The 23,987-nt window shown below is 37.5% G+C and overlaps 1 protein-coding gene and 1 long non-coding RNA gene across 7 annotated transcripts in view; one reads left to right on the forward strand and one right to left on the reverse strand.

Moving 5' to 3' along the window:
• The window catches only part of TLCD4 (TLC domain containing 4), a 122,455-nt gene that overhangs the window by 66,054 nt on the left and 32,414 nt on the right, over positions 1 to 23,987 (forward strand). For all 6 annotated transcript variants that reach the window (XM_017944924.3, XM_017944911.3, XM_009213366.4 and 3 more), the window contains 3 exons: positions 3,243 to 3,332; positions 5,909 to 5,967; positions 7,343 to 7,437. In XM_017944924.3, the coding sequence (XP_017800413.1) occupies positions 3,243 to 3,332; positions 5,909 to 5,967; positions 7,343 to 7,437 (244 nt within the window). The remainder of the gene's footprint in view (positions 1 to 3,242; positions 3,333 to 5,908; positions 5,968 to 7,342; positions 7,438 to 23,987) is intronic.
• Positions 19,908 to 23,987, reverse strand: part of LOC103886978 — a 73,041-nt gene continuing 68,961 nt past the window's right edge. The window contains exon 4 of the long non-coding RNA XR_004176282.1: positions 19,908 to 20,005. This is a non-coding gene — a long non-coding RNA (uncharacterized LOC103886978). The remainder of the gene's footprint in view (positions 20,006 to 23,987) is intronic.

Consider the following 23,987-nt stretch of genomic DNA (forward strand, 5'->3'; position numbering starts at 1 on the left):
AGCCAAGGTGAAAATGAAATGAAATTGAAAAATATTTTGCATTATCTAGTCTTATCACTGCCATTCTATGACACAGGAAATACCATTTGGGAGACTGAGTTTCTATTTGAAAAGGAGTCTGGGATTATATAAAATTCATTTAGGTATTCAATGGTGCTTTTCTTTCAAGTTTGCTCCTGCTTGTCACTCCAGCATTGTTTACATAGGACTTAAGCTGTGTGGTGGAGAAGTGCAAAGTAGGAAAAGGAGGCTGTATTTTGAGTAAAGTATGTATAAATGTCTTAAAATTCAGCCTCCAGTTTGAAACATACAGATAAACACACATAATTCTTTCTAGTAATCAGGAAAGAGTCTCTAAACAATGAATGGTCTGAGCCATCTAGTATAAAAAGAAATGGAGGAAAAAAAATTACTGGAAATGCCCACTTGAGAGACAGCAGTTTAATTAAAAGTGAGAAATTGTTGTACTCAATTGTTACTTTTTCTGAAAATGTATATACTTACAGGTGTTATATCTTGTAAAAAATTTTCTTAATTATATTCAGTTTCTTGCCTATCACATCGAAAGTCTTATTGTGTTAAAATACTACTAATTTTTAAATGTTTCTCTAAAATTTAGCTCTTTTTGACTGAGCTATATAATTTCTGTTGGCAATATTTGCACTACTTGTGATTAAATTAAAATTGCTATTCTAAAATGGCCATTAATCATTTCCTTAGAGTGCTATTTCTCTACATGCACAAACATTTCTTTTCCACCCTCTTTGAAAATAAATTGAAATATTTTATCTTGGGTATCATCTTGGAGTTTTTTTTTAGATACTAAGGAATCTAAATTTTCCTTTGCTAGGAATCTAATTTTAAATAATAAAATACAAAACTTTTATTAACAGAAGTTTCTGAAACAATAGTATAGACTTTTAATACAGAATAGTGTATGAGTTAGGGCAGGGTATTTGTTTTTCCTCTTCATTACAGAGGGAGATATTTGACCGGATCAAGTAACATTTAACATTTCTATACTGAATCATACACTATTTCCGTCAGCTGAGGGCTTAGAATTTTCCACATAACATCTCAAAAGAGAAGTGAATCTGAGGCCTGAGAGTCGGAAATACAAAGTTAGGTTTTTTCAAAAGGGAGCTTTCTGACTATGGTTACCAAACAGTAAAACAAGTTAGTGAGAGAGATTATATATATTTTTTATTTTATAGAATTTTTGAATAGCAATAGAGAGCTCCTATTTTTGAATAGGAGTATTTTATTTGATACCAAGGAATTTAATTTTTTTTTTTTTTTTTTTTGAGACAGAGTCTTGCTCTGTCACCCAGGCTGGAGTACACTGGTGTGATCTCCACTCACTGAAACCTTTGCCTCCCAGGTTCAAGCGATTCTTGTGCCTCAGCCTCCCGAGTAGCTGGGATTACAGGCATGTACCACCATACCAAGCTAATTTTTGTATTTTTGGTAGAGACAGAATTTCACCATGTTGACCAGGCTGGTCTCAAACTCCTGACCTCAGGTGACCTGCCCACCTTGGCCTCCCAAAGTGCTGGGATTACATGCGTGAGCCACCATGTCCAGCCAAGGAATTTATGTTTTTATCCTGTGCTCAAATGGAATGCAGGTGTGCTTGGCATGAAAATTAAATTAGACTTGTAAACCAGATAAATCTGATTAATTATTCACATTTCAAAATGATTCTTAGATATTATAAATGATACTTGGTCAATGCCTTTAAATTAGTGAGAATCTTTGCTCATTTAAAATATGGCTTGATTTAGCATGATATATCTATTTTGTAACACACTATTAGGTCAAGTATATTGGTTTCTCAAGTTACAATGAAATTTTCTGATACCAAACCTAACGTTAGTTGATATGTTTTACTTACTTTTAAAGATTTGGGATCATATTGTAGAGAAAACTTTATTACACACCAGTAATTTTTAGAGAGAAAACTTTGCTGTACCTCTCATTTTTTATCCTAATGAAAAGAAGCTTCATTACTTGTGAACTTCTCGATAAAGATGTGAGAAATCTGAAATTGTTGGGTAAAAAAAATTTATTGTATGGATAAATACAAAGTATCCTAAATAGAGTTCTTTAACATAGAGCTTGGGAATTAGTCAAATCATTAAATTTATTAACAAGATATATTCATAGAAACTATGATTTTTATGTTAAACTTATTCCTTCTATAAAAGAAAACTTGACCTGGATCTTGAGAACATTGTGCTTTCACTTGGGTGTTTCTTTTAAAAACAAATTTTCTGTATAAATTCATGGTCCTCAATTTGTCTATTTAGAAGTGCTTTCATAATAATGATAATGAGGGACTAATAATAGCTACCCTTGCTTTCTTACAAATTTGTTACAAGAACCAAGTGCAATAGTGCATATCAATGTACTTTAAAAACTGAAGTCTCTCAAGATAATACATCTTCATATCATGATCCATTGGAATTGTTTTAAGGATATGGAGTTTGTTAAAGCCAGTAGATCTGGAAGTCATTCCCAGCTGATTGGAGCAGGAAAACTTATCTCGTATTGATGCTGTTGGGGCTGGAGGTTGCAACAAGCCAGAGTACAGGGTAGTGGCCTTGCCGGTTGCCATCTGTCTGCACAAAAGTCTGTCAGTCATTGTCATGTGTGAATCTATCTGTCTTAGAACTTTTAACCAAGAAGTGATTTACCAGTTCTCTAGCAGGAAATTGCAGGCCTTGGTATCTTCCTCCTTCTTTATTCCAAATTAAAGCTGTGGCCTTTGGATTTCTAAATGGGCAATTTTGCATTATACTCTCCGTTATACTCCACCCCTATATATAAATGCTTCCAGGTACAACTTGTTAAGAATGCTCTGTGTAGGCCGGGCGCGTGGCTCACACCTGTAATCCCAGCACTTTGGGAGGCCGAGGTGGGCGGATCACGAGGTCAGGGGATCCAGACCATCCTGGCTAACACAGTGAAACCCCGTCTCTACTGAAAATACAAAAAATTAGCCGGGTGTGGTGGCGGGCGCCTGTAGTCCCAGCGAATCGGGAGGCTGAGGCAGGAAAATGGCATGAACCCGGGAGGCGGAGCTTGCAGTGAGCCAAGATCGCGCCACTGCACTCCAGCCTGGGCAACAAAGCGAGACTCCGTCTCAAAAAAAAAAAAAAAAAAGGAATGTTCCGTGTCTTGTCAGAATTAAATTTTATTGCAAAGAATCTAAACTTTGTGTGTATTTTGTTTAATTTCAGGGTAGTATCCACATGCCATTCTTTGGTGGTTGGTATTTTTGGCCTGTACATTTTCTTATTCGATGAGCCTACTAAAACTGATCCACTTTGGTAAGCTGTTTCTTTTTCTAAGATTGCCAATTTCATTTATGTTTGGATATCAATTATTTATAAGAACATCACTTACTTTAAAACAGAAAACATTGATGGTGTATGCTTTGTTAAAATGCTTGTGCTCAGACATTTCAGCAAAGTGCATTTAAATGATTTATTTTAGATTTGAATACAAATGGAGGCTATTTTGCCTTAGTGTAGCAATTGTTATCCCAAACAAGGAGAATATGATGATAATTTAAACATTTTTACTCTGTTAATGAGTAAAGCCAAGTTATTGTAGTCACGATTCTGAAGAAAAAAAAATCGTTATTGAGATAGAGTGGTCAACTTGGATAATATCTACTTAAGACTTTTTTATCTCCAATTTATGTTTGATTCATTGTTTAATATCAAAGAGATGAAATGAAAGTTACAGATGGCCATGTGATAGGAATTTAGTATCACAGGATTTGAAACGCTAATGTACTAGTAATAATTATGTTCAGCAGTAATAGGATAACATGTAAGATGGTTCTTTTAGAAAAATTTAAATGTGATTCCAATGGCAGAAATTTTGCAAACTGTTTCCTGGTGTTATATGAGAAGGCTTAGTTCAGCTCAGTTTGAGAGAGCAGGCATGTTTAAAGAAGTGATGCATTGACATGTGGTGGTTGTGGGCTCCAGGGGAGGTAGGGCGATTAGCCTGGTCTTTTGACCGCCACCATTTGACTGCAAGGAGGTTTTTCTATTCATAAATACAAAATTATTCCCATAAGAATAATATCAGTATTGATATATTTTCATGGGGATGCTGTTTTTCAAAGAGAATTAATTTAGTGAATTTAATTCCATGACTAGGTTTTTATATAGTCTACCTACAAAATTTCTAGCTTTTTAAAAATTTTAATTTTAATTTTACTAACATGACCATCAGCAAAATAAAACCAATTCTTTTGGGAAGTAAATTTCATAACAAAGATTTGATTCATTGTTCAAATTTTGCCTTATCAAACTTTAACATAATTTTTCATATTTTTGTATTTTATGTCATGATTTATTCCAGGTCTAATTTTCCTGGTTGTATTTATAGATCAAAATTTGTAAAGAAGGCAAAACTTATGCTAAATCTTTCTGTTAAATATTTGTAGTTCAGCTATTTTAGTTTGTTTTAATTTCACTAGTAGTTCACATTATAAACCAGATAAAGGACTGATAATTTGTACTTGTTTCTTGAAGCAAAAGTATAAATTGTAGGACCTTGGTATGTATAGGGGTTGAAACAGTAGAATTAAACTGTCCTGTTATGATTATTTCCTTATCATGGAATGAGAGGCAAATCCTTCCAGTCATCAGTAGAATGATGGTGATACTATGTTGCCTCAAAATCAGAAGTGGACTAGATGATTGTTGTTGTTGAGATAGAGTTTCACCCTGTTACCCAGGCTGAGGTGCAGTGGCACAATCTCAGCTCACTGCAACCTCTGCCTCTCAGGTACAGGTGATTCTCCTGCCTCAGCCTCTTGAGTAGCTGGGACTACAGGTATGTGCTACCATGCCCGGCTAATTTTTCTATTAGTAGAAATGGGGTTTCACCATGTTATGCCAGATGGTTCTCAAACTCTTGGCCTCAAGTGATCTGCCTACCTTGGCCTCCCAAAGTGCTAAAATTACAGACATGAGCCACCATATCCAGCCTCCTGACTAGATGATTTTTTGATACTGAGTCTCTGATTCAGAATAAGGAATTTAAAAAAATTAGCATCTGGGATTCCACTTAAGGCTTTTTGCAAACAAATCATGAAAACACATTTATAAATTTCATTATGTTTTGGTAAAATTATTTTAGTAAAACTTTTAGCTAATGTATGTAAGAAATTATGGTATTCATGTAGGTAACTTAATACATTGGAGTGTCTTGTAGTTGGCCCTTAGGTATACTCTAAATCCATTATAAATGCCACTGGTAGTATGAAGGATGACTCTCCAATTTAAAACAAAACAGATGCAATGCTGTGCCCCTGGATTGTGGGATTCTGGGAGTAGTTCTAAAAACTTAAGTTTGGAAAATGCACTGGGTACTCAGTCATCCCCAGGAGGTCTGTTCCTAACACTGGGGACCTCAATATAGATTGGCTTTAGGTGCTTTAGAAGATTTCAGACTAGTTTGAATTCTAAATATAGATTGGCTTTAGGTGCTTTAGAAGATTTCAGACTAGTTTGAATTCTAAGAGTTGATTTACCCTCAAGGAAATTTTGTATACTTCAGGGAAGGTAGAGTAAAATTCATGGAAGGCATGGGCTCTAGAAAATCTCTTGATGAAAACAATTAATCTTGAACAGGAAGGCTACTAAATTCCCTGTGGGTTCAGATTATCCTGGGAATAGCATCTTTCTGCTAACACCAGTACCACATGATGCGTCACAGTTCGGCTAAACTGTCATTGTGTGTTTTGCAATTTTATTCGAAGATGACAGCTTACCATTGGAGAATCTATAGAAAGCAATTTCATTATGTTTCAGTCTCTATAGAGAAAAGAAGTAGCAGTTACCTATAACCTATATACTTTAAAAAGGAACCTTTTTTTTCTCAGGGGTGGTCCATCACTTGCAAACGTGAATATTGCTATTGCCTCAGGCTACCTCATTTCTGGTATGTGAGATGTTATTGTCTAATTGTTTGTAAAATACTCATGGAATTATGCAAAGAATACACAGTCTATGCTTTTGGTTTATTTGAGACAGCCTTTAGGACGCATACAGAGGAAAAATGTACCTGTCATGATGGTAGAACATGAAATGTCTTTTCATGAAATGGCTTTCTGGTTCTCACTTAAGATCAGAGTTACAGAGTGATGCCTCAAACAACTGAGACCTAGACATTTTTTATCAGCAAGGATATGGTGCCTCTTTGTCCTAATGAGGCTCTTAAGTGTAATGACTGTGAAACTAATGAAGTTTAACTTTTAGGGTCCCTCACTTGCAGGAGTTCTTGAAATGTGTTCCAGTAGTCATGGTTTTGTGTTGTTTTTGTAAAATTTGCAGAAGTAGGCTTTTTTCTTTGTTTTTCTTTTTAATAGGTTTTTTTTTTTTTGGTGGTGTCACTATTTTGAATTAGTATTTAATTGCATTATTTTATTTTATTTTATTTTATTTTATTTATTTATTTTTTGAGACAGAGTCTCGCTCTGTCGCCCAGGCTGGAGTGCAGGGCGCAATCTCAGCTCACTGCAAGCTCCGCCTCCCGGGTTCACGCTATTCTCCCGCCTCAGCCTCCCGATTCGCTGGGAATACAGGCACCCACCACCACACCCGGCTAATTTTTTGTATTTTTGGTAGAGATGGGGTTTCACTATGTCAGCTAGGATGGTCTTGATCTCCTGACCTTGTGATCCGCCTGCCTCGGCCTCCCAACGTGCTGGGATTACAGGCGTGAGCCACCGCGCCCGGCCTCTTTTTTATTTTTAAAATATTTTTTGTACAATTTGTTTTATAAATGAGTTGGTCATTTTGTACCTTCCCTATGACCATCTTATCTCTGTTCGAATTATTGTAGTGACAAGAATCAGTCACTTAAGCTTATTTAAAATTATTTCTATTCAATAATATTTTTTGTTTATTTTAACTCTGGAAACAAGTTATTCATTTATGCTTTCAACAAGTATTATATTACATATGATTAGGTTGGTACAAAAGTAATTGCAGTTTTGTGGTTAAAAATAACGGCAAAAATTACAGTTACTTCTGCACCAACCTATATGCCAGGCCTTGTGCTAGATTCTGAGGGTCTAAAGATGCTCATAACCTGGCCCTTATCTTAGAGGAGCCACGGGAGAGTGGGTGAGACAGGCATATAGGAGCAGAGATTTTATGGTAAAGTACATAATCAGACTAACTGAGGGATGAACAAAGTGCTGTGGGCTCAGAGTGGACAGTGATGAGTTGGCAGGAGAAAGAGTTCAATACACTTGGATAAACAGTGCAACTTTCTTCTTATGTCATACCTTACTCACTTGTCTTTCTTACAGATTTGTCCATTATGATTTTGTATTGGAAAGTGATTGGTGACAAATTTTTTATAATACATCATTGTGCGTCCCTGTATGCATACTACCTTGTACTGGTGAGTTCCAGGATTTTCTGTAGCCTAACTAGTAGACAAGATTGGGAATAGTGATGTAAGGGTGAACATAAATTAAACATACAATTCTTAGTTTTTAAAGACCATCTCCAGATGCATTCAGGGATTGCTTTTGTGATATGCTATCTTATGTATTAACTAAAATAATAACTTTGTGTGTCTGTGTTGGTGTGTCTGTTTGTATTCATAGATTTTGAGACAGGCAGATGACCCTAATTCTTTGAATTTCCATTTAAAACCTTCAGGACTGTGTAGCTATAGATATTTGTCTGTATTTCTAGATGCATTTATGATTTAACAGCAAAGGGTATGAACCAGTGAAAATATTTCTTTTCTGTTTAACTCCATGTGCAATTACATATACATCCATAATTACATTTAAGTAGTTTGGAGCAGTGGAGAAATCTTGCTCAGACTTTATCAGAATTCAAAGACCAAGGTTAATAGAGGATTCTTCCAAAAGATCTCAGGCAGTAAAGCATATTAAATTATGTATCTAAAATTTCTATGTATACATTTGTAAACTAGCAACTTTATATTCCTTGTATATTTGTTAGGTTTCTCTAGAATCATTTGGTTTTCAACATAAATATACCAACGAACTCAAGGTATATATTGCAACTGCAATTTTTTTTCCCTAAAGATGGTTGCTTTTTTATATGTCTGTCTTCTATTGTTATAGTATAAAATTTATCTTTTAAAGTGAATCTATTCATAGGGAAACAAAATAGGAAAAGTTAGATGAAATGATGAATCTTAACAGATGCTATGGATCTATGTTATTACCAATCTTACAGTAGTTACTCACTGACTGTAAGAAGGTTTTTCTCTATGCAGTGAATTCCCAGGTCATTTTGTGCATTTTGTTATTCTAAGTAAAGCTAACAAAAATAATAATTATAATTTTGGGGGGGTAAATGGTCATGAAATTCTTATCACTTATGTAATAATGAGAGCTTGTATTTGGAAAGCACTTTGACTTAATACTTATGTAACCATTTAAACTATTTGCAGTAAGCTTTTTTTCTTAAATGATTTTGTTACTAGAACAAAGTAAAACTTAAAGTGACAAATAGAAGCAAGTTCCCTGTAGGTTTAAAATGTATCCCTACTGAAGAAATAGTTGAAAAGTAAGATTCTTTGGAATTTAAGGTATTATAGGTTATGTAATGTCTTGATTGCTATTTTTGTATCTTCCTGCTATATTTACTGAAGTTTTAAAATTCTCTGGCAGAGTAATTTAGAACTTAATGAATCCTCTTCTGTCTATATAGAGACGTACAAATCCTACAGCATTTTTTCCTGATACTCATCTTTCACCCCGGAGCAGGATACTAATTATCAAAGAAAAATGACAAGCTGATCTCTTATTCTAAGAGAAATGAACACATTTAGGCTTTAATCCCCAATTTTTAAGGACAAACTGCCATCCTTTGTACACCCTTTCTGATTACTTTGATAGCCTTCGTTTTTTTGTGTGTTCCTTGTGAATCACCTTCTATCTCCAATTAAACCATGCCTTTAGATAATGAATTAGAATATATTTGGAAAACATTTAAACGTGAAAATCATTCAATATGCATCCATTTCCAAGCCCATTGTATTATTATTATTAATTTTCTTTTTTTTGAGATGGAGTCTCGCTCTGTCACCAGGCTGGAGTGCAGTGGCCGTGATCCTGGCTGGGCAGAAGGGATAATGGGGAATTATTGTTTAATGGTACAGAGTTTCCATCTGGGAATATGGGAAGTTCTGGAGATGGATGGTGGTGATGGTTCTATAACAAAATGAATGTACTTAATGCCACTGAATTGTACACTTAAAAATTGTCAAAAGGGTAAATTTTATGTCATATATATTTTACCATAATAAAAAAGTTAAAGCAAGCTTATCAGATAACTGAAACACAGTTAGGAAGGAGAACTGATAACGTATTGGCCAATGTATTACATTTTTAGAAAGGCTTCATCCTGGAACTATAAACTGAAACAAATGGGTGGAACTTAATAGTGATAAATGTTAAGTTTTGCATTTGGGTTCAACAATGCATAAGGATACAGAATGACCTGGAGGTGGTAGATGACTGTATCTCAGTTATGCCAATAGTATGTCACATCTGCTAAAACAGAAAGCTTTTTCAAATTTAGATTCTATTAGGGGAGGCATGGTATCCAATTCACACATAGTTTGCCCGGTCAGACCATATCCAAGACCGTCATCATCTGAAGTCCCTAAACTTGCATTTATCTGGAACAAAGCTGCTAGTTAACTGTAGAGAGGAGATACTAGATTAGGTAGCTATTGTATTATAACAAACAATTGAAGGACCTAGAGATGTCAGCCTAGAAAAACTCAGAACTAGAAGGACATGATGGCCTTGAAATGTCCCTGGAAATGTGAAAGGACTACTCAGTGGAAAGGGGAGTAGACTTACTGTGGATTGATTCTGATGTTGAGACTAGGACCAATGGGGTGGTAAAGAGAGGTAGGGGAGACTTCTCTTTTATGGAAGAAAGACATCCTCAGTGATTGGAAGATTATCACAATGGAAAGGCCTTTTAAAGTGGCTATTCTACTGTAAGATAGCTTTAATCAGATAGATACAAAAGTAGGTACAATCAGCAGAAGCTTTAGGTAGGAGCTTGCACTAAATAATCTTTAAGGTTTTATTCTAATTCTGAGATTTTGTGATGCAACTGTTTTGTTGAAATGATTTGATTTAGTTCTAATGCAAGAGAACTAGACAATGGGGGAATGAGCAATAAGCTAAGTTATGTCACCAAGTTCTTAAGTAACCCTAAGAGGAAGGGGTGAACGCAGCTGGCCTGCCAGTCCATTCACTTCCTTAGGGGACAGGAGGGGAGAAAAAGAAGGCATGTGGCCCAGTCTAATCTCCTTGTCAACAGGACTTAGGATAAATAGAGTACTGATGTTTGTTAGGAAGAAGAAACATTAACTCTGAAATGCCCTTAGCAGGGTGTCCCTGGGTAAGGATTACCTATAGTAAAGAACCCAGGATCTATAAGGCACAGCTCCTTGGAGAAGGTCATGTAGGCACACAGCAAGGAAAGAAAGACCTGGGTTTCCAGTGGCCCTTGATGTCCCAGACCTCTCTCTGCTTCATTTGAATTGTTTGATGCTCTCTATCTTTGTAACATTTAGTAGAGCTTAATGCTAGGTAGGAACACTGTTTCACATGAGTCTGATTTGGCAGTCCAATCCTGTGTGTTATCTCAAACCTTCATCTCTGTCTTATAAGCAAATCATCAAAAACCTTGAATGATTACAATTAAGCAAATAGTTATTAAACATAGTAATAGATTTTGTTTCCAAACCTCAATTCTAGGTTGATTGTACCCTGAAACGGTTTCCATTAATAGGTAATAGACTGACCCAGAGTCTCAAGCCCATTTCAATTGTGCTTGAGACTCTGGGTCAGTCTATTACCTGTTAAAAAATGCCCCATCATTGCCACTATAGAACACAGTCACATTTTTACACAGGATTCCAACTTGGGGTGCCCAGAACTTATTTCCTACCAACATACAGTTGTAGTGTAGTACAGTGCAGTGTAGTGTAGTATAGTAGGGAAAGGGTGCCCATTTCTGTCCAGGCCTTTGGTGGTAGAACAGTCAGTATTTAGTGCCATATTAGCAGTAGTAGGTGCATAACTTAGTTCTCTTTCCCTCCTACCTTTTAAACCTCTGGTCTTAGCCACTCTTAGCTGGTAGAAAAATTTCCCATAGTAAGAAAATCCGGACTTCCATAATCACTTGCTAAAAGGAGAATTTTCTTTTAAGCTGCGGAAGGGATCAGACAAATCCTGTTTTGTTTCCCCTCACAGTCATGCAGAGGACATGGCAAATGTGGGTTTTACTCTATGCAAATCTCCTTAAAGGTAGATGACAGAGTGGAGACACCACACTAACCATAAATCAGTTGTGAGTTTTGCCCTAATTTACCAACAATAAAGTATCAGAATTTGTAATTATTTAAAAATATTATAGAAAGACTTAATCCTATCCCTTTAATAGCATCTATCTCATTTGTATTTTAGTAGGTTTTCTTGACTAGGAGAGAAAAGGATAAAGTAATGAAGAATTACGCATAACCTGAATCTTATCTAATGGCCACCTATGCTGATGGACTTATGTGTCACCTATGATGCTATCTGTCATGGGTGTATTGGATTAAATGGGCCCAGAGTCACTGATATATTGATGGTGTACAGGACCAGAAAATATAGATGCAAGATTACTGAAGCATAGTTCTACACCTCAGTGTGACTCACAGAGGTTTTTTTTTTTTTAGGATTTTTTTATTTTTCTTTTTTTCCTACTGGCAGGATCAACCAGGTATTACAGAGGTTTTCAGCTAAGGAGGGTGGGACATAGGGGATAACGATAGGATAGAACCAGTGGTTTCAATTAGGGATGTAAGATTTAAATATAAGATACTATTTAAAAATTAAAATGTCAGCTAGGGATCAATCAGTAATACTGTAGTAATTTAAGGAATGGAAAGATCATTGTGTTAATTTCTATTAATTTTTTTTCTGAATATAGATGTTTATTTAAAAAAATTGAGTTTATAGAAATATAGGGTTTAGTAAGTAGAATGTTTTCTAGGTCTGATTCTCCAGAGATAACTACTGGTAGTACTTGATGTATATTCTTGCAGTTTATATAAGTTTTGCATAAATGTTCATATATATATTTATGCCTTTTTGAATTTTCTAAGAGAGCTTTTGAGATAGATGGGATTTAAACTCAGCCTTCAAAAATATGCATATTTAGGTTGGAAAAAAAGTAGGGAAGGCTTCCTAGGACAGAAGACATTTTGAGGAAAGTCACTGAGATGTCAGATCTTTATGGGTGATCTTGAGGACTTAGGCTGTCAGGGTATGGGATATGCATAGACATGAGTGATGGTTCTACATTTGGATGAGTAAGACAGGGCCAGCCGATAGGTGGAGTGAAAATTCTAACTCACCAGCCTTGCATTTTTGCTTTTCATGGAATAGTTGTAGGATCTTTAGCCAGAAAATAACCTGATACAATTGGCATGTTAGAAAGATAAAGCTGATGGTGATATGCAGAAAAAATCTGATTGGGGGAGAGGTGATTGAAGTAATATAGGTGACAGATTACAAAGAAGCTAATTTTGATGGTTATAGCGGTGATTGTATTAATGAGGAGGAAACAAATCTGAGTCACTTTGCAGTGAGTAGAGCACAGTATCTAATTTGGATTTCAGGGAAGGAAGGGAAAGAAGAGACCAAAATGATCCGGAGCACTAGAGGAAGATGACACCATGGAAGGAAATGGGAGAAGCAGTTTGGAGAGATACTTTGAGATGTTAAGAGGTTTTTGGAGATGCATGGCTATCCCAGGAGAAAGTGGCCCATATGCCATTAGAAATGAAGGTTTGTGTAAAGGACAGTGCAGTCAGGGTCAGGGACCAGAAGAAGGATGATCAGGCAAAGGAGAACTCAGAAGGTAGAAGGAGAACCATAAAAGAATGCATTTGGAAATCAGTGGTTTCCAAAAGCAATATTGGAGGCAATATTCCCTAAAAGCAATATTGTAAATAAAAAGCTGAGATAAATAATGTTTTAGCAGAGTCCATTAAAAAAAGTTATTTTAGGTAATTCATTTTTATTTGAGGATTAGGAAACATTGACAAGCAAAAAGAAAAAATGATGCCCCAGTCTCACAACCTATATAACTATTATATTATTTACTTACTTATCAGTTACATTGAGGAATGTACTTTTTTCCTATATGCATACGTGTATATGTGTATATCAAAAACAGCATTTCTCATATAAATATATAACATGTATATTATAAAAATGTTATCAAAATGAAAATTTAAATTTTCATTTTACACATTGAAGTGGCAATCTTGGGTCAGAAAGCAAGGAACCTATCAAAGACTAATGGGACTGTGTCAAAAGGACACAAGATCCAATATGAAGGCTCTTCTCTTGGCTTAAAATGTGACATTTTGATCATCAATTAGAATAATGACTGTGGTTGATTGAAATCCATTGATTCATGAGTTCTTAATTATATTTTTAAAAAATGAAAGGAGAAAGCAAGCCAGTTGGGCAGTCTTGCTTGATGTCTCATGTGGGTGCTGTTAAATGGCAGCTGAGGCTGGAATTATCTAAAGGCTCATTGGTAGGAGTTCAGTGGGAAAGTATCTATATGTGGTCCTTTCATGTAGCTTGGGCTTCTCACAGCCTCGTAATTGTGTTCTGAAGAACATTTCAAGAGTGATTGTTCCAAGAGACCCAGGAGGAAGCTGCAAAGCTTCTTAGGATGTGGCTTCAGAAGACTCACTACATAGGTAATTCCAGTATATTCTATTTATCAAGTGAGTTGCTAACGGCAGTTCAGATTTAAGGGGTGGGAAATAAGATCATCTCTTGATATGAGGAACATGTTGCACATACAGGGAGGGAAGGAATTTATGTGGCCATGTTCAGAGACTGTCCACATCTTGATTTGTCAATGTTGGGTAATAATGTTAGATAGTATTTTCTTGCTATGGTGGACAAGAATTTAATGTTCATACCTCTATTGGTCTTCCCTTCTTCCTCCCAATGTAGTTAGGGAATGCTAGTTGTCTCTCAGTTCCTTTTAAAACTTTAAGTATTCTTATTTCTGGTCCTACAGCATCCCTTGATACTTATTTATTTATTTATTTATTTAATTTATTTTTTTGAGACAGAGTCTCATTCTGTTGCCCAGGCTGGAGTGCAGTGGCACTGTCAGGGCTCACTGCAGCCTTGACCTCCCAGGGCCAAGTGATCTTCCTGCCTCAGCCTCCTGAGTAGCTGGGACCATAGACATTCACCACTATACCTGGCTAATTTTTAAAAATTTTCTGTAGAGATGGGGTCAGCCTATGTTGCCCAGGCTGGTCTCAAACCACTGGGTGATCCTCCTGCTTCCCAAAGTGCTAGGATTACAGGCATGAATCACCACCCTGGCCTCTTGATACTTTTTTAAAAAAATTAATTAATATTTTAAATTATACTTTAAGTTCTAGGGTATATGTGCATAATGTGCAGATTTGTTACATATGTGTACATGTTCCATGTTGGTGAGCTGCACCCATTAACTCGTCATTTACATTAGGTATATCTCCTAATGCTATCCCTCCCCCGTTCCCCCACCCCACAACAGGCCCCGGTGTGTGATGTTCCCCTTCCTGTGTCCAAGTTTTCTCACTGTTTAGTTCCCACCTATGAGTGAGAACATGCGGTGTTTGGTTTTCTGTCCTTGCGATAGTTTGCTGAGAATGATGGTTTCCAGCTTCATCCATGTCCCTACAAAGGACATTAGCTCATCCTTTTTTGTGGCTGCATAGTATTCCATGGTGTATATGTGCCACATTTTCTTAATCCAGTCTGTCATTGATGAACATTTGGGTTGGTTCCAAGTCTTTGCTATTGTGAATAGTGCCACAATAAACATATGTGTGCATGTGTCTTTATAGCAGTATGATTTATAATCCTTTGGGTATATACCCGGTAATGGATTGCTGGGTCAGATGGTATTTCTAGTTCTACATCCTTGAGAAATCGCCACACTATCTTCCACAATGGTTGAACTAGTTTACAGTCCTGCCAACAGTGTAAAAGTGTTCCTATTTCTCCACATGCTCTCCAGCATCTGTTGTTTCCTGACTTTTTTATAATCACCATTGTAACTGGTGTGAGATGGTATCTTATTGTGGTTTTGATGTGCATTTCTCTGATGGTCAGTGATGATGAGCATTTTTTCATGTGTCTGTTGGCTGATCAATGTTTTCTTTTGAGAAGTGTCTGTTCATATCCTTTGCCCACTTTTTGATGGGGCAGTTTGATTTTTTCTTGTAAGTTTATTTGAGTTCTTTTGTAGATTTTGGATATTAGCCCTTTGTCAGATGGGTATATTGTAAAAATTTTCTCCCATTGTGTAGGTTGCCTGTTCACTCCGATGGTAGTTTCTTTTGCTGTGCAGAAGCTCTTTAGTTTAATTGGGTGTTTTAGTCATGAAGTCCTTGCCCATGCCTGTGTCCTGAATGGTATTGCCTAGGTTTTCTTCTAGGGTTTCTTATTGTTTTAGGTCTAACATTTAAGTCTTTAATCCATCTTGAATTAATTTTTGTATAAGGTGTAAGGAAGGGATCCAGTTTCAGCTTTCTACATGTGACTAGCCAGTTTTCCCAGCACTATTTATTAAAAAGGGAATCCTTTCCCCATTGCTTGTTTTTGTCAGATTTGTCAAAAATCAGATGGTTGTAGATGTATGGTATTATTTCTGAGGGCTCTTTTCTGTTCCTTCGGTCTATATCTCTGTTTTGGTACCAGTACCATGCTGTTTTGGTTACTGTAGCCTTGTAGTATAGTTTGAAGTCAGGTAGCGTGATGCCTCCAGCTTTGTTCTTTTGACTTAGGGTTGTCTTGGCAATGTGGGCTCTTTTTTGGTTCCATATGAACTTTAGTTTTTTCCAATTCTGTGAAGAAAGTCATTGATAGCTTGATGGGGATGGCATTGAATCTATAAATTACCTTGGGCAGTATGGCCATTTTCACGATGTTGATACTTCCTATCCATGAGCATGGAATGTTCTTCCATTTGTTTGTGTCCTCTTTTATTTCGTTGAGCAGTGGTTTGTAGTTCTCCTTGAAGAGGTCCTTCACGTCCCTTGTAAGTTGGATTTCTAGGTATTTTATTCTCTTTGAAGGAATTGTGAATGGGAGTTCACTCATGATTTGGCTGTCTGTTTGTCTGTTATTGGTGTATAAGAAGGCTTCTGATTTTTGCACATTGATGTTGTATCCTGAGACTTTGCTAAAGTTGCTTATCAGCTTAAGGAGATTTTGGGCTGAGACGATGGGGTTTTCTAGATATACAATCATGTCATCTGCAAATAGAGACAATTTAACTTCCTCTTTTCCTAACTGAATACCCTTTATTTCTTTCTCCTGCCTGATTGCCCTGGCCAGAACTTCCAACACTGTGTTGAATAGGAGTGGTGAGAGAGGGCATCACTGTCTTGTGCTAGTTTTCAAAAGGAATGCTTCCAGTTTTTGCCCATTCAGTATGACATTGGCTGTGAGTTTGTCATAAATAGCTCTTATTATTTTGAGATACATTCCATCAATACCTAGTTTATTGAGAGTTTTTAGCATGAAGGGCTGTTGAATTTTGTCAAAGGCCTTTTCTGCATCTATTGAGATAATCATGTGATTTTTGTCTTTGGTTCTGTTTATATGATAGATTATGTTTATTGATTTGCATATGTTGAACCAGCCTTGCATCCAAGGGATGAAGCCAACTTGATCATGGTGGATAAGCTTTTTGATGTGCTGCTGGATTCGGTTTGCCAGTATTTTATTGAGGAGTTTTTCATTGATGTTCATCAGGGATATTGGTCTAAAATTCTCTTTTTTTGTTGTGTCTCTGCCAGGCTTTTGTATCAGGATGATGCTGGCCTCGTAAAATGAGTTAGGGAGGATTCCCTCTTTTTCTGTTGATTGGAATAGTTTCAGAAGGAATGGTACCAGCTCCTCTTTGTACCTCTGGTAGAATTCGGCTGGGAATCTGTCTGGTCCTGGACTTTTTTTTGTTTGTAGGCTATTAATTATTGCCTCAATTTCAGAGCCTGTTACTGGTCTATTCAGGGATTTGACTTCTTCCTGGTTTAGTCTTGGGAGGGTGTATGTGTCCAGGAATTTATCCATTTCTTCTAGATTTTCTAGTTTATTTGCATAGAGGTGTTTATAGTATTCTCTGATGGTAGTTTGTATTTCTGTGGGATTGGTGGTGATATCCCCTTTATCATTTTTTATTGTGTTGATTTGATTCTTCTCTCTTTTCTTCTTCATTAGTCTTGCTAGTGGCCTATCAATTCTGTTGATCTTTTTAAAAACCAGCTACTGGATTCATTGATTTTTTGAAGGCTTTTTTGTGTCTCTATCTCCTTCAGTTCTGCTCTGATCTTAGTTTCTTGCCTTCTGCTAGCTTTTGAGATGGAGTTTTGCTCTGTCGCCCAGGCTGGAGTGCAGTGGCCGGATCTCGGCTCACTGCAAGCTCCGCCTCCCGGGTTCTCGCCATTCTCCTGCCTCAGCCTCCCGAGTAGCTGGGACTACAGGCGCCCACCACCTCGCCCAGCTAGTTTTTTGTATTTTTAGTAGAGACGGGGTTTCACCATGTTAGCCAGGATGGTCTCACTCTCCTGACCTCGTGATCCACCCGTCTCGGCCTCCCAAAGTGCTGGGATTACAGGCTTGAGCCACCGCGCCCGGCTGCTTCTCTAGTTCTTTTAATTGTGATGTTAGGGTGTCAATTTTAGATCTTTCCTGCTTTCTCTTGTGGGCATTTAGTGCTATAAATTTCCCTCTACACACTGCTTTAAATGTGTCCCAGATATTCTGCTGTTGTGTCTTTGTTCTCATTGGTTTCAAAGAACATCTTTATTTCTGCCTTCATTTCATTACATACCCAGTAGTCATTCAGGAGCGCGTTGTTCAGTTTCCATGTAGTTGAGCAGTTTTGAGTGAGTTTCTTAATCCTGAGTTCTAGTTTGATTGCACTGTGGTCTGAAAGACAGTTTGTTATAATTTCTGTTCTTTTACATTTGCTGAGGAGTGCTTTACTTCCAACTATGTGGTCAATTTTGGAATAAGTGCAATGTGGTGCTGAGAAGAATGTATATTCTGTTGATTTGGTGTGGAGAGTTCTGTAGATGTCTATTAGGTCCTCTTGGTGCAGAGCTGAGTTCAAGTCCTGGATATCCTTGCTAACCTTCTGTCTCATTGATCTGTCTAGTGTTGACAGTGGGGTGTTAAAGTCTCCCATTATTATGGTGTAAGAGTCTAAGTCTCTTTGTGGGTCTCTAAGGACTTGCTTTATGAATCTGGGTGCTCCTGTGTTGGGTGCAGGTATATTTAGGATAGTTAGCTCTTCTTGTTGAATTGATCCCTTTACCATTATGTAATAGCTTTCTTTGTCTCTTTTGATCTTTGTTGGTTTAAAGTCTGTTTTATCAGAGACTAGGATTGCAACCCCTGCCTTTTTTTGTTTTCCATTTGCTTGGTAGATCTTCATCCCTTTATTTTGAGCCTATGTGTGTCTTTGCATGTGAGATGGGTCTCCTGAATACAGCACACTGATGGGTCTTGACTCTTTATCCAATTTGTCAGTCTGTATCTTTTAATTGGAGCATTTAGCCCATTTACATTTAAGGTTAATATTGTTATATGTGAATTTGATCCTGTCATTATGATGTTAGCTGGTTATTTTGCCCATTAGTTGATGCAGTTTCTTCCTAGCATCGATGGTCTTTACAATTTGGCATGCATTTGCAGTGGTTGTTACTGGTTGTTCCTGTCCATGTTTAGTGCTTCCTTCAGGAGCTCTTGTAAGGCAGGCCTGGTGGTGACAAAATCTGTCAGCATTTGCTTGTCTGTAAAGGATTTTATTTCTCCTTCACTTATGAAGCTTAGTTTGGCTGGATATGAAATTCTGGGTTGAAGATTCCTTTCTTTAAGAATGTTGAATATTGGTGGCCCACTCTCTTCTGGCTTGTAGAGTTTTTGCCGAGATATCTGCTGTTAGTCTGATGGGCTTCCCTTTGTGGGTAACCCGACTTTTCTCTCTGGCTGCCCTTAAGATTTTTTCCTTCATTTCAACTTTGGTGAATCTGACAATTATGTGTCTTGGAGTTGGCTCTTCTCGAGGAAATATCTTTGTGACATTCTCTGTATTTCCTGAATTTGAATGTTGGCTGCCTTGCTAGGTTGGGGAAGTTCTCCTGGATAATATCCTGAAGAGTGTTTTCCAACTTGGTTCCATTCTCCCCGTCACTTTCAGGTATACCAATCAGACATAGATTTGGTCTTTTCACATAGTCCCATATTTCTTGGAGGCTTTGTTCATTTCTTTTTACTCTTTTTTCTCTAAAGTTCTCTTCTCACTTCATTTCATTCATTTGATCTTTAATCACTGACACCATTTCTTCCACTTGATCGAAGTGGCTACTGAAGCTTGTGCATGCGTCAGGTAGTTCTTGTGCCATGGTTTTCAGCTCCATCAAGTCGTTTAAGGTCTTCTCTCCGCTGTTTATTCTAGTTAGCCATTCGTCTAATCTTTTTTCAAGGTTTTTAGCTTCTTTGCGATGGGTTCGAACATCCTTCTTTAGCTCGGAGAAGTTTGTTGTTACTGATAGTCTGAAGCCTTCTACTCTCAACTCGTCAAAGTCATTCTCCATCCAGCTTTGTTCTGTTGCTGGCGAGGAGTTGCGTTCCTTTGGAGGAGAAGAGCTGCTCTGATTTTTAGAATTTTCAGCTTTTCTGCTCTGGTTTCTTCTCATCGTTGTGGTTTTATCTACCTTTGGTCTTTGATGATGGTGATGTACAGATGGGGCTTTGGTGTGGATGTCCTTTCTGTTAGTTTTCCTTCTAACAGTCAGGACCCTGAGCTGCGGGTCTGTTGGAGTTTGCTGGTGGTCCACTCCAGACCTGTTTGCCTCGGTATCACCATCAGAGGCCCTAGAACAGCAAATATTGCAGAATGACAGATGTTGCTGCCTGATCCTTCCTCTGGAAGCTTCATCTCAGAGGGGCACCTGGCCGTATGAGGTGTCAGTCGGCCCCTACTGGGAGGTGCCTCCCAGTTAGGCTACTCGGGGGTCAGGGACCCACTTGAGGCAGTCTGTTCGTTCTCAGATCTCAAACTCTGTGCTGGGAGAACCACTACTCTCTTCAAAGCTGTCAGACAGGGATGTTTAAGTCTGCAGAAGTTTCTGCTGCCTTTTCTTCAGCTATGCCCTGCCCCCAGAGGTAGAGTCTACAGAGACAGGCAGGCCTCCTTGAGCTGTGGTGGGCTCCACCCAGTTTAAAAGCATTAACCCTTTGTTATAGATTTCTTGGAATAGGATCAGAGGAGTTCAGTAATAGGCACAAGGTCACACAGCTTGTAAGGGCAGAGCTATAACCCTGGTTTGTCTTTCTTTTAGACTACATCCTATTGCTCCTTAGTTTGCTAGTGTGCTTACTAACTGTCTGCTTCTAGATGTTTTACTTCTGTTACGTGGGCCCTACATTCCCCTACCTCTTCTGCGTGCTTACCCACTTTTACCAGCCTTGCTTCACTAAATCTAAATGTATCAATGTTTGGAGATTCAGACATTTTTATTTTCTCATAACAAGTTTGGTAACTTCTAATTCTGTTCCACTGGTATCTTTATGAGATTAAAATCTGGATGATTTTCTCTTTTCTTTTGGAATGAAATGTGAGTGTTCTTTTTTTTTCTTTCTTTTTTTAAGAGGCAGGGTCTCACTAATGTTGCCCTGACTGGGCTCAAATGATCCTCCTGCCTCAGCCTCCTGAAGGCTGGGATTATAGGCATGAGCCACCACGTCCAGCCAAAGGCTAATATTCTGATAATCCTCCCTCCCACTCAGAAATAGGCCTGAAGGACTCTTTGGATTTTGACTTTAGAGGTGATGTGCTTGTTTAACAGCAGTGAGAAGGCAAGGTTTAACTCAGGAAACATGGACCAGGCACTGTGTGAGGCTCTATGGATATAGTAGTGAATAAGGAACAGGAAATGTACATATTTGCAAGGAGCTAAGTACTTTAATAGATAAACAGAGGCATCTGTGGAGACAGTTGACTGGGGGTTCTCCCAGCTAAGAGTTAAGGGGTCAGGAAAAACTGTTCTAGAGGAATGTAGCAGGTCCACCTTAAGAGCTGTGCAGTCTGGGGTAGGTGTTTATAAACCTTTGCTCAGCACGGTTTCTGAGAAGTAGGGAGCTAGGTCCTTGGGGCTTATAGATGCCTGGCAATTTCTAGACTAGGAAAGCACTTCTCTCACTTTAGTATACCTTGGAATCACCTGGAGGGCCTGCAAAACACAGCTGCTGGTCCCACCCCTCATGGTTTCCCATTCAGTATGTCTTGGATGGGGCCCAGGAATATGCATATCTAGCAAGTTCCCAGGTCATGCTGATGCTCTTATCTGGGAACTACACGAGAACCATTGGGCTAAAAATACTAGAACTAACCATTCTCTTTGGGAAGAGGAGAGAGGAATGAGAAGGGCCAAGATGTTATGCCCAATTTTTTTCAAATTCAAGAGACAGTTTCCTCAAAGTGTGGAAACTTTGCACTTTGGCCAAAGTTGTTTAGATGAACATAACATCAGATTTACCATTTTTACAATGACTCTTTTAGTACTTAATGAAAATCATGAAGTCAAGTTTTATCTGATATTTATTTGGTACTTTGGTTTTTACAATGACTCTTTTAGTACTTAATGAAAATCATGAAGTCAAGTTTTATCTGATATTTATTTGGTACTTTGGTTAATACTTTTAACTCTTTACCAATATGAAAGGAGTTGGAAAAAGTAATATTTTAAACTCTCAAAAAAGGTCTTATAGTATATTTCGTGATTTTTTTTTTAATTTTTAAAGTTAATATTAACTAGAGAGAAATTTTTAGAATCTTTTAAAATTTTGTTTTAAGAAACTGTCTCGCCGTGTCACCCAGGCTGGTGTGCAGTAGTGTGATCACAGTTTACAGCCACAACCTCAAACTTCTGGATTCAGGTGATCTTCCTGCCTTAGCTAAGTAGCTGAGTCAGACTACAGGTGTGCACCATTGCGCCCAGTCTAAAATGGTTTTTAAAGTTGAATTAAGGCTCAGGCTGTTGTATTTTGATATTTTACATGACTTTGGGGAGTCTGCTTTAAAATACTTTATAAGTTGTATAAAAATAAATTTTGATATTTGATCTCATCTTTGGAAAAACTATTTATTTGAAGGATATAGTAAGAAATTTAGCAAGAATTTTGGCTGACCTTAGGAACACATTAACTAATAACGTTTTGCAGCAGTCTGGTCTGTCATGTTCTCTAAATATTGAATGTAGTTATGTAGAATGCCATAGACTTAGAACAACTAAAGAGAATTGTTAGGAAAAATAGATCAGAAGAAAAATCACCTTTGAGGGGAGAAAGTCAGAGTCAGTGTTATGAATGAGAGAAATTATCCTTAAGGAGTAAAAAGTTCACCTATAATTTTTTTAATGCTTCATGTTTATTATATACATGAATTTATCTTAGTGAGGGATTATAATAATACAAATCTTTCTTTCTTTTTTTTTTTTTTTTTTTGAGACAGAGTCTCACTCTGTCACCCAGACTGGAGTGCAGTGGCACGATCTCGGCTCACTGCAAGCTCTGCCTCCCGGGTTCACCCCATCTCCTGCCTCAGCCTCCTGAGTAGCTGGGACTACAGGCGCCCGCCACCACGCCCAGCTAATTTTTTGTATTTTTAGTAGAGATGGGGTTTCACCGTGTTAGCCAGGATGGTCTTGATCTCCTGACCTCGTAATCCGCCTGCTTCGTCCTCCTCCTGGGATTACAGGCGTGAGCCACCACACCCAGCCATAATACAAATCTTTCTAAGATGTTTGTGTCTGGCTGAAGTAAGAATCTCATTAAAATAACTTTTTCCTTTCATTTTTTTGTCCCCTTGAGTGATATTTTAGTTGTGTACTATTTTCAAAGTTCTCCTTGCCCTAATTCACTATGGAATTTAACTACAGAGGTAGCAAAAAAACCAGAACATTTAATTTGTCTTGTTTTACTTTACTTGTTATTTTAACTTCTTCTTAAATATTCCAAGCAATTCTTTTGAGAAAACTCACCTAAACTTTGAAAAGGCACCAAATTTTTTCATTAAAAAAGCACACAAAATACCTAAGGAGTTTGAAATGCAAATGGCAATTTGTTCCTTATTATCTTTAAAGTGCTTCTTTATGCTGAATAAATTAGAGGGCTCAGACATTTGTGCTTTTCTCATCCCTTTGCTTTTTTTTTTTTTTAAGCTGCAAATGTGATTTTGAATATACATTAAAATGAATTATTTGTTATTTTTAGTTTTTGTATAGAGATGGGGTTTTGCTGTGTTTGCCCAGGCTGGTCTCGAACCTCTAGGCTCAAGTGATCTTCTTGCCTCGGCCTCCCAATGTGCTGGGATTACCTGTGTGAGCCACCATGCCCAGCCTAAATGCATTTATAATAAAACAAAGATAAGAGTGGCCTATTCAGAGCTGTCCTAGTCCTACCATTTTACTACTGAAAATCCTGCAGCCTGGGAAACCCCTTCCTGTGATACAACAAAATCATGGCAACTATGATTTGCAGTTCACAGTAATGGATCATCCGCTGATGCAACTTAAGTGTGTTGTAATTGTTAGCAGTAACAGTCTATCATTGACTTTGCCCATTGGAGTAACTGTTGTGATTTGTATTAACATAGTGTTAGTTTAGCCTACCACACTGTGAATACTGTGACTATTTTCTGAGAGTTCAGATAATGAAAATGAGAACAGTTATGATATCAACACCAGACTGTCCCAGATGTCACTGAGAAGGAAAGTTATTATTGTATATGGAAATCTGTGGTATTTTATATATATTAGTATATAATGATACGTTATAGACAGAGGGAAAGACACAT

This window comes from Papio anubis, chromosome 1, assembly GCF_008728515.1.
Source record: "Papio anubis isolate 15944 chromosome 1, Panubis1.0, whole genome shotgun sequence".
Taxonomy (NCBI): Eukaryota; Metazoa; Chordata; class Mammalia; order Primates; family Cercopithecidae; genus Papio; species Papio anubis.